The 15,069-nt window shown below is 41.4% G+C and overlaps 1 protein-coding gene across 1 annotated transcript in view; it reads left to right on the top strand.

Moving 5' to 3' along the window:
- Positions 1 to 15,069, top strand: part of SERINC5 (serine incorporator 5) — a 111,511-nt gene that overhangs the window by 33,148 nt on the left and 63,294 nt on the right. The window contains exon 2 of the mRNA XM_058275404.1: positions 14,825 to 14,992. Within this exon, the coding sequence (XP_058131387.1) occupies positions 14,825 to 14,992 (168 nt within the window). The remainder of the gene's footprint in view (positions 1 to 14,824; positions 14,993 to 15,069) is intronic.

Genomic DNA, 15,069 nt, shown 5'->3' with positions numbered 1-15,069 from the left:
CTATACGTGTATATTTTATTAAATTTATCACACCTGCATCAACACGTCCCCACAAGAGTGTTTCTTTGAATTTCAATTCAAGCTCCCATTGTTAAGAACCCTTGTTGCTAGATGGTTATTGCCGTCTTACTAGGGTGAACAGTATTGTTTAAACCTATTTGTGATGACTTAATTTTATTTTGAGTGTCTTTTAGAATATTGCACTAGAGAAACAGAAGTATGGGACCTAGATGATGAGTTATTAGCTTGTCACTCTTGTGGACTGCTGGTTTCTTTGAACTGATTGATGTATTTTTAGCTGGTCCATTGGTGTCCATCACTAGATTTGTCCTTAAACCAAATCACTTAACCTTCCTAGACAGTTTCACATCAGTAAAATAAGGGGACTGGGCTTTCAGCCAAGTTTCTGTGACATGTCCCAGTTTGAGTAGAAGTTTTTAGATGCTGAGTTCGATTTAAATTTAGAATGCAAGCTTCTTGAGGGCAGGGACTTACATATCCCTAGCTCCTAGAACAGTGTCGGGGTAACTAGTAAGCATTCAGTAAATAGTTGTCTACATGAATATGTAACTAAATCTTTAGGTTTTAAAATAGTGCCTCTACATGTTTTATATGTTGGAGTTCTGCATAGAATTTCATTTGGTGGGGAAAGGAGCTAACTTTTTTTTTTAATCCCCCCCCACCCCCATTGTCTGCTCTCTGTGTCCATTTGCCGTGTGTTCTGTGTCCACTTGCATTTTTGTCATGCGGCACAGGGACTCTGTCGCTTTTTTTGTTGTTGTTGCATCATCTTGCTGCGTTAGCTCTCCATGTTTTCGGTGCCACTTCTGGGCAGGCTGCACTTTTTTCACGCTGGACAGCTCTCCTTGTGGGCTGCACTCCTTGCAATGGGGCTCCCCTACGTGCGGGACACCTCTGCGTGGTATGGCACTCCTTGCATGCATCAGCACTGCGTGGGGACCAGCTCACTGCCCGCGTCAGGAGTCGCTGGTTTGAACCTTGGACCTCCCATGTGGTAGGCAGACGCCCTATCCGTTGGGCCAAGTTGGCTTCCCAGGAGCTCACTATTAAACCTTGAAATTGCTGGCTCACCTGGGCTCTGAGATTATCCTGCTTGATGAAGTGCTGCTAAGCCCAGTGTACTGGTTGTTGTTTCCCATCCTAGGACTTATTTACATCTAGTTGGCTCTGTGAACTGGCCCCATGTTATCAGCCTATAAAACAGTTGGGGCTTGGCAGGATTTGGGGAATGGGCTGGCCTAAAGTACGCCTCGGAAAGAGTGTGGGCAGATCTCTCCATTGTGGCATAATCTCCATGATGCAATTGGCAAATTTTGAGTTTTGTGTTTTATTAATTGCTCGTTGATAAGCTATTACTTATTAAGTAGAACAAGCAGGATTTCCCCTTCTCTTTTTTTTTAATAAGAATACTTTAATTAAATATTTTGATCAAAATGGGTACTTTTTCCTTCCATTATCTTTCCTTTTTCTTTTTGAATTTCAGGGTTTCATTTTAACATCTTTTTCTTCTAGAACTTGCTTTTAGCTCATCTTTCTCAACCCTGTTCTGCCGCAGGTATTTAGGGCTTCAGTGAATACAAAAGAAAGTTCTGACAGTCTTGTTTCCTTAGTGGAACTAAAGGTACAGAGATGGCCTTAGCTTGTTCTCCAACAGATGTACTTTTCATCCGCATTATAGAAGAAAATTAAAACATTGTTATTAAATCCATTATTCATGATTTGATTCCACCTTCCTGCATCTTTACCTCATTCCTTATAGACCTCTGTGATGGATGAGGAGATTGAGCTTTTTTGGGGAGGAAGGAGATGGATAACTGTTGATGAAGATGATAACAGCTGGCTTTTTTTTTTTTTTTTTTTTTGAGTACTCTGAGTCAGGCACTGTGCTAACAGCTTTACATGAATTTCTCATTTTAGTCTTCAGAACAACCCACTGTGGAGTAGGTATTTTTATTCCCATTTTTTACAGACCAGCTAGTTGAGACCTAGAGAGGTAAAGGACTCGTCCAAGGGCTCACAGCCAGGCACCTCTAAGCTTGGGTTTGAACACAGGCAGTCCGACCCCAGAGTCCTTACTCTTGACTCCTAGATCAGTGATTCTCCACCCAGTGCAATTTTGTAACCCCGGGGGACTTCTGTCAATGTCTGGAGAAATTTCTGATTGTTAAGATTGGGTGGTGGAGGTGCTACTGGCATCCAGTGGGTAGAGGTCAGGGGTCCTGCTGAACATACTGCAATGCACAGGAGAGTCCACGATGAGCCATCTGCACCAACCTGTCAACAGAGCCAAATGGAGAAACAGTTTTCTGTTGAAATGTCAGAAAGAGAGTGCAGTTTACATTTTAACCTTAAATAGTCTCTCTACTAAACTATTAAAAGATATTGTGTGGTGTTTTAAAGAGTATACATGTAAGTAAAGGTGGTAAGATGGAGTGATTCAGAGAATCCATCTCCTGTCTGAGATCAGAGAATGTGATAAATACTCTTTTGGTGCTGAAAATAACACCAGCCTCATGGGATCGAGACTTCGGAAAAGAATAGCTTGTCCAGGGTCCCTGGTAACCTAGAAGCCTAGCCAACTTTGTGTGTGTTCCCAGCCTGTCCTGGTCCTGTTTCAGACTTGGTTCTAATAGCTGTGGGTACTAAGTGCCTTTTAAGGCAGAACGTTGACCCATGACAATGTTCTTCATGGAAACTGTTGAAGGTGAAAACTAGTTATTCTACTATGCAGAACTTGTGTGAGAAACCACCTGTTGAAAATGCTTTGCTGACAACCCCCCAAAATTGGGAACGATTTTGAAAACCTTGGAGTTCAGGGTCTCTCTGAATTCAAAGAGGAGAATTTAAGAAGCAGAAATAAAGCAAAGTAAGAGCTGGGCTAAGCAATTATATAGCCTCCTTTTCAACTTCTTAAACTTTCAGGTAACAAAATTTTTTCATTTCATTTCTTTTTTATTATTTCATTTTTTATTGCTTGAAATTTACCAATTTGAAGTATATTTGCACTAATTAGACTTCAATAAAAATTTAAAAATGTACATGGATTTTTAAGTATTGGAAAGGCTAAAATTTTTTTCACCTTTTATGCCTTATTTACAAGTGATAGCCCACACTGGTTGTTTTCTAGCATTCATGGGGGTTGATTTTATTAACTCATTGACTGATTCATTGAACAAATATATTTGCGTGTTTATCACCTACGAGGTGGAACAGGAGTGTTTTATTCCAAAATAGAAACTTATGTTAATGTTTGTTTAATTATAAGGTATATGAATATTGCAAAGAGTTCAGAAAATACAGAAAAGCATAGTCACTTGTAATCCTGTAACCTTGACAAATACTGGTATATATTGCTATATTCGTCTAGATATTTTTTAACCTATGGGATATTTGAAAAAATAATACAGACCCCATATAGAGGACTCCAACACCCCCCCGCCCCTCCAGCTACCCAGATCTACCAATTTTAACATTTTGCTGCATATACTATGTCAGTGTGCTTTCTGAATATTTGAGAGCAGGTTGCACACATCATACTTCTTGAACACGTAATATTTCCATGTACATTTCCTTTGAACAAGAGTATATACTTAAATAATCACTCTAGATGCACGTCCCCTCACGCTTACGCATGCTCCTCTAATGCATGCATGCGTGAATGTGCCCCATGCACACAAACGTGAATGCTGGCACACACATGGCACATGCACATGCTTGAGCTACAGCCGCTCCCAGAAATCTGCATTTAATCTTATTCAGGCTCCCCTATATGTGACACATTACTTCTGTTAGCAGCCTTCAAAATTCTCTCTTTTTTTTTTTACCTTTGGTATTTGACAGTTTGATTGTAACATGGCATGGCATCTTACCTTCAAGTTTACTGGTTCTTTCTTCAATGGCTATTAAACCCGTCTAAGGAATTTTTTTTTCTGTTTTTGCAAGCAGTTATTCAAGTCATTGTCACTACCAAGTCCTCCCGGGAAACTGGTTTTGCCTGTATTTTCAAATAGAACTGAATACCATAGTAACAGATATTTTAAAAAATTCCTTAGTATGATGACAGGAAGTGACGGCCCAGGCAAAGGTGACAGCCTTAGAGCTTTCATAGCCTGGAACGATGAATGCATCGCCCCAGCATCTAATTTACTATTAACTAGAGGCATTCCAGTGAAAAGAATCTTAATTCATAGATGCACAGAGAACTGAAACCCCTAAATAAAGTAGGGGTTTGATGTTTTTCACAGAATGAGAAGCTAGAGATGGGAGCTGCTGGTAGGGATTCCAACTCAAAGATAACCTGGCTGAAAACTTCACTGTGGTGGCAGCCATGGAAGTGTGTGGCTTGGATCTCCCTTCAAGAAAGAATTTGCCATGTTGACAGCCTCCAAATGCAGTATCTTCAGGATCCACTTCAGCTTTTGATCCAAGGGCCCACTTTTCCCACATAGTCCCCGGCCAACGACTGAGCCTAGCAGTGGGTCCTGGGACACGGCCATTTTTGCCCCATATGGGACTCCTCTATCTTAGTCTGCGAAATGGGTACTGATACAAAGCACCAGAAAATCTGTTGGCTTTTATAAAGGGTGTTTATTTGGGGTAAATCTTAGAGTCCCAAGGCCACTGGTGTAGTCAAATCAAAAGCCTAACAGGTAACCTAATTAAAGAAACCTCAGCTGAATTTAGTACAAAGGGTATCACATTCAGAGGAATAGATTAGTTTACAAACATAATCTTTCTTTTTGGGGAATTCATAAAATAATCTCAAACTGCCACACCCCTCTAATGGGCAGTCTCTGCTTTGGAGCTTCCCATTGGGTCTGAAATTTGCATCATACTAAGGAATTTTTAAAAATATCTGTTATTATGGTCTTTAGCTCTATTGATTCTTTTAGAAATTTCCGCCTTTCTATCAATATTCTCTTTGTTTCCTCTTTTTTCCCCCTGATTTCCTTTAGTTCTTTGTGCATGTTTTTTTATAATCCTTTGGGCATATTTAGGACCATTTTTTACAAAAGCCTTTGGTGTGTCTCAGGCCTCCTCATTGATGATTTCCAATACTTTAATCTTTTTCCTTTGCCTGGGCCGTCTCTTCCTGTTTCTTTGTGTATTTTCTAATCTTTTGTTGAAATCTGGACATTTTGCTCTTTTATTATGGTATTGCTGGAATTTAGACTCTGAGGTTTCTATTCCTTAAGTTTTTATCTAGCTAGTGTTATAATAGAGCTTTCCTTGAATGCCAGGAGCTAACAGACAGACAAAGAAAGAAAAAGGAAAAAGAGAAAACGCCGCTCCCAGCCTTTGCAGACTGACCTTGAGAGTGTTCTCTTCCAGATCTTATCCATACAGTGAGTTTGGGAAATAGTTCCAAGCTAAAGCATAGGGGTCTCCCTGATCATTTTTTGTGTGCACAGCTTGTCTTGTGGTGTGTGTGTGGCTCTAGGAATTTCCCTGTTTTCACATATGAAAGTTCCCTCTTCCCTAGGAAACAGGTTTCTCGTGGACCTGAGCACGCTCTTACGTGTCTTATGGCCACAGCAACCCTTTGCGCAGGCAGCATGATTTGACTGCTTTCCCTCAGCATTCTGTAGAAGAGCTCACTGAGCCAACTTTTACAGGCAGGACAAGTTCTGGGACTGTAGATTCCTCAGACCACCACCGGACAGATTGGGCCAGACATACCTGCTCCCAGTGTACCCGAGGGTTACTCTGTTCCCTCTGGAACCAGGGCCGGGAACCCTCACTGGGAGCCGGCGCTATGCGGAGCCAGTGAGGGATGGAGAAGGAGCCAGCTCCGGCTCCATGAGATCCCGTGGCTGCTTTTTCATTTCTTTAATTATCCTTTTCTTTTTAAAGACACATAGATCACACAAAATGTTACATTGAAAAATATAAGAGGTTCCCATATACCCCACTCCCCACATCCCCCACTCCTCCCACATCCACGTGGAGGCCCATACATTGAGCGGGAAGGTTAGTTATACCCCCATCCTGGGGGGGCCTGATGTTCTTAAACAGGGGAGGGTGTCTCTGTTTCTGCAATCCTTTAGTGTTTTCTGGAATTTTTAGAAAGTTCTTTCTGGTTTTTCGAAGTTTCATGGTAGGCCAGGCCCTGAATTGTCTCACTCTGCGATCCTGATTGGGGTGGGGCCCACAAAGCCCTAGATTTTTTAAATAGACATTATTTCTTAGAGTACTTTTAGGTTTACAGAAAAATTGTGTAGAATGTACAGAGAGTTCCCAATGTCCCTCCACCTCCTTTCTCTCTCTCTTTAGTGTGATCCATTCGGTACAATCAATGAGCCAATCAGGATTGAGATGCTCTTAGCTAATACGGAAATTCCAAATTCCATAGTTTACTTTAGGAGTCGGTATACACTTCTATGGGTTTGACAAATACGTAATGTCATCTAGCTACCATTACTGTATCACACAGAATAGTTTCACTGCTCTAAAAATGCCTTATGCTCCACCTATTCATCCCCCCTCCCTCACCCCTGAACCCATGGCAACCACTCATCTTTTTATTGTTGCTCTAATTCTACCTTTTCCAGAATATTTTATGATTGGAATCATTACAGTATATAGCCTCTTTAGATGGACTTCTTTCACTGAGCAACATGCATTTAAGGTTCCTTTGTGTCTTTTTGTGACTTGATAGCTCATTTCTTTTTATTGCTGAATTAATAGTATATTACATGATGTGCCACAGTTTATTTTCCTATTGAAGGACATCTTGATTGCTTCCCTTTTTTGGCAATTATGAATGAAACTACTGTAAACACTTGTTTTGAGGTTTTTGTGCAGACATAGGTTTTCAACTCATTTGAGTAAACACCTAGGAGTGTGATTGTTGGATCATTTGGTAAGACTGTGTTTAGTTTTGTAAGAAACTGGCAGACCATGTTCCAAAGTGGTTATACCATTTTGTACTCCCACCAGCAATGAATGAGAGTTTCTATTGCTCCAAGTCCTTGCCACCATTTGGTGTTGTCAGTGTTGTGGATTTTAGCCATTTAATAGATGTACTGTGGTACCTTTGTTGTTTTAATTTGCTGTTCCCTAATGACATATGATGTTAAGCATTGTTTCATATGCTTATTTGTCATCTTTTATCTTCTTTGTTGAGATATTTGTTTAGGTATTTTGCCCATTTTGTAATTGAATTGTTTTTTTGAATTTGAAGAGTCCTTTGTATAATTTGAATGCAAATCACTTAGGGGATATAGTTCGCAAATATTTTCTCCCAGTCTGTGGCTTGTCTTTTCATTTTCTTAACAGTGTCTTTTGCAGAGCAGAAGTTTTAAGTTTTACATTTTAGTGAAATCCAACTTATCAATTTTTTCTTTCATATATTGTGCTTTTGGTGTTGTATCTAAAAAGTCAGTGCCAAACCCAAGGTCACCTAGATTTTCTCCTGTGTTATCTTCTAGAAATTGTCTAAGTTGTTGTTGGTTGTTGTCGTGGAGTTATGTCTTGTTATATTTTTACACCGAATGCTGTTATGTCATATATTATTGTGTTATCAACTATTTTCAGTTAAGGCATTGTGTACCTCTTTCAATGGCCATTAGTTTATTTATAATCTGTATAATCGTACCAGTGGGCAATTGTGTTCTATAATATGCATTGCATTGTAATTTAAATGATCAGTGCTCTTTCATGGAATATCTAGGTTTCCTTTCTCTCTTCTAAGCAGATCTTCATTCTTAAATATGAATGTTTGTAACATTGTTTCAACGAGATCTTCTGTTTACTGCTGAATTCCTAAGAATTAACACTGCATAAGTAGTAGGTATATAGTATTGTAAAAACTAGTTGATTGAGCGAATGGGCTAGTTATTTCAGTAGGATGATGCTGGGTGGTGAGGTAGGTTGCTCAGTGATTGGGGTGACGGAGCTGCTTGGGGCATGCCATCCAAGTCCGCTGAGGTCAGAGGATGCCTTGGAGAGAGGAAGAGTCAAAGAAGTGACATGACTTCTTCAGATGTTTGTTGAAAGTTTGCTACATGGCAGGAAAGAAAACTGCTTACTCCCCTTCCTCCTTCCTGCAGCAGCCAGACTCCCTTTTCTGTGGGAAAACAAGTGCTCAGGCCAGAGTTATCCATTCTGTTCATTTTCATTCAACCAGCTGTAAGTAGATGGGAATGGCAAAGATCATGGTCTCAGGACCTGCTTTCCATGTTTACATCCTGGCTCTACCACTTACTAGCCTTGTGATCTTAATTTACCTAACCTCTTTAAGACTCTGTGTCATCACTGTAAAATAGGAGTGATGATAGCTAAGAATAGTGGTTGTACTTTGTAGCGTATAAAAAAATCAATAGGTGGGCTAACATTATTATGGATTAAGTAAGCTTTAATAGGTTTCCTTAACTTCTTTTGTGTGGGAAGATTTCACAATAAGCCTTAAACCAACTTCCTAACACATCATTAATATATGTTAGTTTCTAAAATGTAGCCATTTTGTGAATTAGGGACTTAACCTGCAGCCACACTGGTTGTGCAGTAAGGTACTCCTTTATTGAGCAGAGGGATTAGTATTCTTTTTCCTCTGGCTTCTGAGTTGCAGCATTCCATTGCACAGCTATCAATAAAGGACAGTACTTGGCATCATGGCAGGAAGAGTTCAGTGACTGTTGGTTGTTATTTACTTTTATTACTGCATGATAGAATACCAGGCAGTACTTAGACCATCCAGCAATAGAGTGAGGCTCATTTTTCCTGTGAGGTGCTTGAAGAGCTTTCAGTTGCTCCACTTTTTAGATCCTGCTTCTCTTTTTGATAGTTTCTGTCTTTTTTCTTGCTTTGGGGCTAATTCAGTGTGCTTCTCTATTGCAATGTGTTTTTCCTCAAACATCTAAGAATGGTATGGATGTCAGATTAGCTTTTGCAGGGAGGCAAGACTAAGCATGGGTCTCACCCCATTCTCCTTCCAGTGCTTGTTGTATATAGTCTCATTGATCATTGCATTTTTCCTGCTCAGACCTTCAGCCTTAGAATCCACCTCAACACAACGTTTTTGGAAAGCACCGACATCAGCTGGCTGTGATGGGTGAGATGACATCTATTTATCTGCCATCTATTTATTATCTACCCAAGCCAGGGGAAGTGACTTCCTCAGAGCCACGAAGAGTTAGAATCCAGGTTCTCTTGTTCTTGGATCTGTCCCTTCCCACCCACTTGTCTCTTCTATTTGCTGGTGGCCAAGGCTTTTAGAAATGAGATTGAAGGGAAGGAGACTTTTGAGTAAGGTGCATGTTTATGTGTGGCATCTGTTTGGCTTTCTTCCTGATCTTTGCTATTTTCAATTGGTGATGTTGCCAGCTGGGAATTCTAGATAATAAAGGTATCATGCTTTTAAATTTAACAGAAGCCTGCCCTTGCCCATATGTCTGTGAACATTTCCTCCCATAACCGGGATGAGTCCTTGGAAGAACCACTTTGCCCAAGGCCAGTGGGGAGGGGAGGGAGAAAGACTGATAATTATTGTTGGTATGTGTGTACATGTGTGGGGAGTAGCCTTTAGATAGGGGAGAAGAAAAATAATATCTAGGAGGAAGCACAGCTTCAGATAGTAGCAAGCAGCGGGCTTATCCTTTCACTTTGACCCCTTGTCCTGGGAAGGACAAAGCACCTTCTATTTAGAAAAGTCTTTGCTATTTACGCCCTTGCTATTTCAGAGGCAGAGCCAGAAGTTAGCTGGGGGAGGGTGTAAGGGACTCTTTGGGTGAAAATTTTTTCTTTTCAGAATGTTTGGGGAAAGTTCGTGAGAACTTTCACATAAATGTCACACTTACAAGATGCTTTTATGTCAGTATCTTTAGACTTAGTTTCCTTTTAAAAGTAGTTTTCCTTTTTTTAGTATTATAATTAGAATAATACATGCACATAGTTAAAATCTGGATGGGAATGCAGAACGAGAAGTAGATTGCATATTCTGACCTAGCCCACACTAGGGGTAATCGGTGTTAGCAGTCCTAGTATGTGCACCTCATCTATTTATCTGTAGATAAAAACCAGGGCATACTGACATACTCTTTTCTTACAATATCCATAATTCATTTAACAAGTTCCTTGTAGTTAGAGAATAAGTCTATTTCTTGTTCTGGTAATGAATCTCCTTATGCCTAAATCTCTGTGCCCTTGTAGAAGTATATCTGCAGTATGAACTTACAGAATAATTACAAGATAATGTTAAATTAATAAAGCTTGGCCTCCAAAGCAAATGTCTTGGTTCCCTTTTGAATATGTAATATATTGTGGAAAAGGAGAATCTCTTGGTGCAGTATCTATAAATCTCAATACTTTGCGAAGTAATGCCAGTGTGGAGTATAAACTTGTGAATTTAGCTGCATGGAGTGAGATTGGTAACCCTGTTTGAGTGTGGCCATGAGGACTGCATCATCCATTATTCATTTAGCATTCATTCATTGAGCTGTTGGAGGGTACTGTCTTGTTCATTTTTTTAAAAAAATGTTTAAATTTTATTTTATATCCTGACTTTAGTATAAAAAACATCAGGCATTGGGTTAGGTAGTTTGGAGCCAGGGATAGCAAGATGCTGGCATTTTACTCCAAGCTTGTGACAGCCTTGGAAGTTAGGCTGGCCAGGAGTTGACATTTCCAGTTTTGAAAGTGAGCGTCAGGGTGAGTGACGTGCTCAGGATAATGAAGCCTGGTACGTGGGGGATGCCTGGGCTTTGAACCCGGGTCATTTTATACGAAAGGGAGTGTGGCAGTTTGACATGGTTTATGAATTCCAAAAATAGATACTGGATTACGTTTGTAAACTGGTCTGTACCTGAGCATGATTAAATTATGATTAGGGTTTTGAATGGGCCACGTCAGTAGGATGCCCTTGGTGGGCAGGGACGCACAGATAAAACTACACTGCAGAGCAGAGGGGTTAGTTGGAGTTTTGATGTTGGAGTTTTAATGCTGGAGTCTCGAGCTGGTGCCCAGGGAAGTAAAAACACAGAGGAGCTTTGTGGTGAGGAAAGAGAGAAGGTCCCTGGAAGGGAAACAAGCCATTTGCCGAATAGTCTACAGCTAGCTTTGTGGAGATAATAGAGCAGCTGAGCCTGGAGAGAGGCAAGCCTTGGGAAGAGAGGAACCCAGGAAGCCTGAACCCTTACAGATGTCGGCAGCCATCCTCCTCCAACACATGGCAATAAACTTTGGTGAGGGAGGTAACTTGTGCTTTATGGTCTGGTAACTGTTAAGCTTCTACCCCAAATAAATAACCCCTTATAAAAGCCAGCAGATTTCTGGTATTTTGCATCAGCACCCTTTTGGCTGGCAAATACAGGGAGCCAAGACAATTGGTTATGGGCAAGCATAGCTTGCTTTGAATAATAACTTGTAGGCTGATAGAGAGAGGCTATGGAATTCTTATATTAGTATATACACACATTCTTAATACCCTAGTGCTGTAAGGAGTGAAAGTGAAGAGTAAGGAGAGTTTGAAACACCAGCTCCCTACAGTGATAAAATAACTTTAATGATGGAATTGGGTTAAACTAGAATAACTTTCTTTTCACATTTTCTATAATTGCTTCCCATCTGTCATTATTTGTTTTTAAATAACCAATTAGGCTCACATTATATTTATATATATATATGTGCATGTATGTACTTACGCATTTATGTGTGTATATTTATATGTATCTGTTAAATTTTCGCCTCTGTGGAAATAGTAAGTTTAAATGTTTGATTCTTTTGTGGGAAAGTTCTGTGGTGGTGGGGTAGGGTGGGGTGAGGCATTAACTGCTTCTAAAATATTTCTTTTCCACATAGGATAAATATTTTACTGTATTTGAATTTGAAATACAATAGGATTGGGTTGTCTGAGACCTTGCCCACCATAAGGCAGTACAGAGTTGGTAACTAATGAAGGAAGCAAGTGGGAAAGGATTTGGGATTTGGAAAGTGAGTGGTGGGTGGGAGGCGGGGCCCAGAGAAAAGTTGGTTCATCTAGTTAGGAGAGAAGTGTATGTGTGTGTGTATGTGTGTGTAAAATATGCGAGTATGAGTGGAAAGGTGTCAGTAAAATCAAAGATAGAGAATAAGAATGAGTGAGTTATAAAAACCTCACACATACAGTAGTGTTAGGATCCACTTCCATGGCCCAGGGTCAAGAACAGTTTCTTGAAGAAGATGGCTTGAAAAATTGAAACTAAGATGCAGAAAGTACATTAGCAAAAATCTGAAGTGATAAAATGACAAAGGGCTCAAACACTGACAGTTTCATAATCTAGATGAGCTAACTGGGAAATGGCTACATCTCCAAGGTCTGTCGTAACATCCTTACGATTGCAGCCAGTTGCCTGTACCTTTGCACCCGCTGTCTTGCCCGTTGTGATGGTGTTCCTAATATGGCATTCTAATCGATGTTTGCTTTGCTGCCCTGCAAAGTCCTGAACCTCCTTCCGAATTGCGACCAAGGTTTTAGGATTTATATAGAGTGTAGTGCAAATATAAATAGGTATAGGTATAGTTGTTGGCGGCAGTTTATGGTCATCTCCTTTGTGAATTCCTTATTTGCTTTAACAACAATCCTTTCTAATACCAGGTCTGTCTGTTTAGATCTCCTGAGACTACAAACACCATGTCAAAACTAGACATGCAAGAGATTTATCAGGGAAAATGCCTGTGAAGGGTGAAGGGGAGAGGGAGTAGGCCTAGGTGGGGAGAGCCTTTGGGTGGTGATGCAGATCTGACATCTGTGCAAGGACAGAGGGAGAGAAGGAGCATGGGTGCAGCCCCGAGGAAGTCTCAGCCAGGGCTGCGCGGAGCCCCAGCTCAGAGAGTGCTGGTTCAAGGAGTTCTGCAGAGAGCAGGAGCAGTGGGCAGGAACGGTCCAGCCCCAGCGCCCCCACCGTGCGTGTTCAGCCAGTGGCTGGGAGCCACCCTGAGAGGCACGGCCTTGGCGTGAACATACGGGCTGATGTGAAGGTGTCAAACAGGCTCTTCACTGCAGGTTCTCTGGAAGGGAGGTCTGAGCTGTACACCTCCATGCCCCTACTCACAAATATGCATTCCTATCATTTCCCTGCGTTGGAAAAATTTCAGTCCAATTTTATGTGGATTTTAACTCACTTCTGTTAGGGATAGTTAGGAAAAGAGGGCACCATTGAGAATGAAATATGGAGGTAACATAGACTGTAACCTTGGTGGTGGCAGGAAGTGCTTCAAGAAATGACTCTTTCTTTCTATGGATTTAATTATATTCCTTAAGAATTGGTAACTGGATATGGCATATATCAGGGTGGCTAGTTTTCTGAAGTTGTTGGCTAGGTCCTTGTGTGTTCCTCCCATTTGGAGTTTGGAACTGATGGAAGGGAAAGGAACCTGCCTTTGTGGAGTTTAAGTACTGTTATCACCCCTACTTTCTAAAAGAGGAGGCCAAGTCTTAAAAAGGTAAACTACTACTCATGGTCATGTAGCTGGTTCCAGAGCCAGGCTGCAAACCCAGGCAAGCTGACGACACACTGAGCTTTAACTACTCTGCTCTAGTGTTCTGTGCTAAACTGGAGATTTAGTGTGCCCAAGGAAAAGGTGTGAATACTGTTAGCAGTACAGCAGGAACTCTGTGATCCTCTCTACATATCTCACTCATTAGCCTAAAAAGCTTACCATTAGGGAAGCGGACGTGGTTCAACTCATAGAGTGTCCATCTACCATATGGAGGGTTCAGGGTTCGATCCCCAGGGCCTCCTGACCTGTGTGGTGAGCTGGCCCACGTGCAGTGCTGCCACGCGTAAGGAGTACTGTGCCACGCAGGGGTGCCCCCGTGTAGCGGTGCTACACATGCAAGGTGTGCACCCCACAAGGAGAGCTGCCCTGCGTGAAAAAAGCACAGCCCACTCAGGAATGGCGCCGCACATACAGAGACCTGATGCCGCAAGATGCCGCAACAACAGCAACAACAGAACAACAAAAAAGCTTACCATTAGACTATGAAACTCTGGTAAACAAGGCCTGTGTAGGAGGAACCTCTTCCTTTTAAACTTCCCTTCCCTCCTTATTTCCTGTAAAAGAGAATGGTTGCAAGTCTAACATGTCCCTAAGCGTGGATACAATTCATTCATTTTTTAAAAGTTTTTTTTATTGTGGTGGCACATGTGCAATTTAATTTCACGTTTTAACCACTTTTGTATGTACAATTCCGTGATGCTAATTACATTCACAGTGTTAGCTGCCATCACCACCGACCATTGCTCATATTTTTCATCACCCCACATAGAAACTCTGACCCACTGAGCAATAACTTCCCTTCCCCCACTCCCCACAAGCCCCTGGTAACCTGTAATCTACCTTCTGTCCCTATGAATTCACTTACTCTAGGTATTTCATATAAGTGGCATTATATACTATCCTTTTGTGTGTTTTACACAACATGATGTCTTCAAGATTCACCCAAGTGTGGCCCGTATCAGGATATACTGTTCATTCTTAGGCTCCCTTTCTTGGGCCCAAAATCTTTTTCACATTCTTCCCACCTCTCTTTGTCCTTCTACTTCTTGACTTCTCCTATTAGCTTGTCTCAAAAATCTTTTTTTGTCCCAGAATAATGATTACAGTGCTGCAGATGAATTGTGGCTTTTAGGTTTAATTATAGAGAATGTCAGTCCAATTTGGGGCAAAGATTTGTTCACTCACTAACTCTGTTCCTGCATGTTCTGTTGTCAGGTTCCTCAGTAGAACGGTCATCTCATAGTTTGGAAGGCCAGCTTGCAGAAGCCTGGTGTGAGTATGTGCAGGAAGTGGCCTTATCTAAGAGGCTGTTTGTGCTCTTTTCCAGCTGGCCTGCTGCTGCGGGAATGCAGGCTGTTTGCTGTGTTGTGGCTGCTGCCCGAAGATCCGGCAGTCCCGGGGCACCCGCTTCATGTACGCGCTCTTCTTCATTCTCGTCGCCCTCCTCTGCTGCGTCATGATGTCAAAAACCGTGGCCCTTGAGATGAAAGAGCACGTAAGTCGGCCTCTCTTCAGCCCTTGCCAGCTTCTCCTGCTGTGTGGCTGCGGCGTGTGGGAGCATTTGCCTTCCAG

This window comes from Dasypus novemcinctus, chromosome 2 (assembly GCF_030445035.2).
Source record: "Dasypus novemcinctus isolate mDasNov1 chromosome 2, mDasNov1.1.hap2, whole genome shotgun sequence".
NCBI lineage: Eukaryota > Metazoa > Chordata > Mammalia > Cingulata > Dasypodidae > Dasypus > Dasypus novemcinctus.
This window is presented reverse-complemented; position numbering and strand designations above follow the sequence as displayed.